A 2,575-nucleotide genomic window follows, 5' to 3' on the forward strand; every position below is an offset into this window, starting at 1 on the left:
TGTGTAGTAACTGTTAAATGAGAAACTATTTTGTTCTGTAAGCCTTCATCTAAAGTGAGAATAGCAGCACAATTGGAAGAGCGTAGTCGATGCCACTGAAGTGTGCATGTAGAAATTTTTGAAATGGTGTATCTTTGGCTATGTATATTTTCACCAAAAAAAAAAAGGGCGAGAAGGGAGAGGGTTGACATGTCGTGGGGTTGTTAACCAATGCCATAAAACAATATGTGTACTAGTGTTTCATGAGAAACTATTTGTTCTATAAGCCTTCACCTGAAGTATAAAAAAAAAAAAATAGACTCAATGGCACATAACAACAATTTTCGTAGAAGTGTTCAAACTCTGCACTTATGTGTAGCTCACATACCTGGATAAAAAGACGAGCACTTTGGAACTGTGTCTTGGGTGAATAATGAGTTAGTGTGCTATGCACTGATACAACAGCCTCTTTGGACATAGGCCCAAGCTATATGTGAGTATAGAAGCAGAATCTCAGAGGAAGCACATATTCTAAGTGCATTAGGAAGGAAGATGGTTCATGAGAATGGAAACCTCAAAATGTTTGACCGATTGATCCAGGAACCATCTTGCATATTGATTGAATCAATTGATTTGCTTATTTAGTAAATTAATCCACTGTGATTTCTTAATATTCAGTCGATTTCATCATCAGACACTTCTAATTCCAGGAGAGGGAAAAGCTTCCTCTCCCACGAGTTCCACTTCTTTAAGAGAAAGGAAGTAAAACTGGAGAGCTTGATTCTGTTGGGAACCTGCCCTGATAGAACTTGGAAGCACCCAAGTGGAGACAGTCTAAGTGTTTGGAGTGTCTGCTTCCATAAACATGGGAGGAAAGGGAAGACACACGGAAAAAGCCAGAAAGAGATAAATGTCCTGGTGAGTGGACTGTCCGAAACAAGTAGAATATATTATGGAAGTGCAGCAGAAGGAACTTTGCATCAGAACAAAAGTTCTAGGCACTTCTCACATTTTAGAGGGGGATAAAATGAATCCAGAAAGTTACAAGCGTTTTGGAAAATAAGATATGTGTTAGTTTCCTAGGGGTGCCGTAACAAAATACCACAATGTGAGTGGCTTTGAAGAACAGAAATTTATTCTCTCACAGTTCTGGAGGCTAGAAGTCTGAATTCAAGGCATCGGCAGGGCCATGCTCTCTCTGTGGGTTCTAGGGGAAGGTCTTTCCTGGTCTCTTTCAGCTTTTGTAGTCCCCAACATTTCTTGGCTTTCCTTGGCTTATAGTGGATCCTCACATGGTGTCTTCCCCTGCGTATGTGACTCTTTCTATATTTGTTCTCTTTTATAGGACATCACTCAGAAGTCATTAGGATTAGGACCCACCCTAACTCCCCCTTCCTGCCCCCCGACCTTCTTAATTTAACTGATAACATCTGCAAAGAAAAACTTAATTTCCTCAAACAAGGTCACATTCACAGGTGCAAGGATTAGGACTTCAATGTATCTTTTTGGAGGACACAATTCAATCCATAAAAAGGCCCTATATGTGGTTTTATAATGGTTTTTGGAATAAGGTTTTATAAGTATTTAGCACACTTTTAATTTTTTGTGTACTTTTGCCCCTAAATCAAATATGTGGCATGGTCTGCTTATTGCTGTCATATCCTCTATTGAACAGAAAGCTATAATGAATCCATTTCACCACATTCATTGTATACACTCCAGATTTCTTTCCATGTCTAAGATGGAAGCAAACAATCCAACTTGTCACCACTGCCCTTTTTTATGTCCTAGGTGATTCCTACAAGATAGTCAGGCTCCTGTACCTGACAATAGAGGCCTTTTTCTGGGAGTGAATGGCGGGATCCAGGCCCATCTCTGCCTAGATTCCCCGGATCCCATAACTGGCTGATTGAGAAGAGGTGGATCTTCGTAAAGCTTCTGCTTATCTTTTACAGGTGAAGGACTCTGTTCAGCAGCCCCAGATGGTGTTCACTGTCCGCCATGCCACCGTCACCTTCCAGACAGAAGGGGACACATGGAGGGAACAGAAAGAGCAGAAAGCCGCCTTGATGGTGGGCATCCTCATCGGGGTGTTTGTGCTCTGCTGGATCCCCTTCTTCATTACCGAGCTCATCAGTCCTCTCTGCTCATGTGATATCCCTGCCATCTGGAAAAGCATTTTCCTTTGGCTTGGCTACTCCAATTCCTTTTTTAACCCTCTGATCTACACAGCTTTCAACAAGAACTACAACAACGCCTTTAAGAACTTCTTTTCTAGGCAACGCTGAGTAAGAGGGCCTGGGACAAAAATGAATTATTCCCATAGCTGAAAGAAATGTCCAATTTCATCTATTTTCCCATCCCTATCCAGGATCCATGTGGGAAAAGCTAATCTTTAAAATTCTCCAAGGTCTCCTTCAGAACTAAATTAGCCTCACTTCCCCATTCCTTCATAGGAATATGAGTTTTTACAGGCAGTTTTGATTACCTAATTTACCTAGTTTATCTACTATGCCTCACTCTGAACATAATGGCCAAGGACTTTGCCCACTAGACGCCCTTTCCTTCCCAAATCTAGTCCAGCACGATTACTATC

At 41.3% G+C, this 2,575-nt stretch overlaps 1 protein-coding gene across 1 annotated transcript in view; it reads left to right on the plus strand.

Annotated features, from left to right (window-relative positions):
- HTR5A (5-hydroxytryptamine receptor 5A) overlaps positions 1 to 2,343 on the plus strand; it is a 21,583-nt gene extending 19,240 nt beyond the window's left edge. Inside the window, exon 2 of the mRNA XM_004372757.1 lies at positions 1,935 to 2,343. Within this exon, the coding sequence (XP_004372814.1) occupies positions 1,935 to 2,267 (333 nt within the window). The 3' untranslated portion in view covers positions 2,268 to 2,343. The remainder of the gene's footprint in view (positions 1 to 1,934) is intronic.
- Positions 2,344 to 2,575: the final 232 nt, after the last annotated feature.

This window comes from Trichechus manatus, unplaced genomic scaffold (assembly GCF_000243295.1).
Source record: "Trichechus manatus latirostris isolate Lorelei unplaced genomic scaffold, TriManLat1.0 scaffold00020, whole genome shotgun sequence".
NCBI classification, from domain to species: domain Eukaryota; kingdom Metazoa; phylum Chordata; class Mammalia; order Sirenia; family Trichechidae; genus Trichechus; species Trichechus manatus.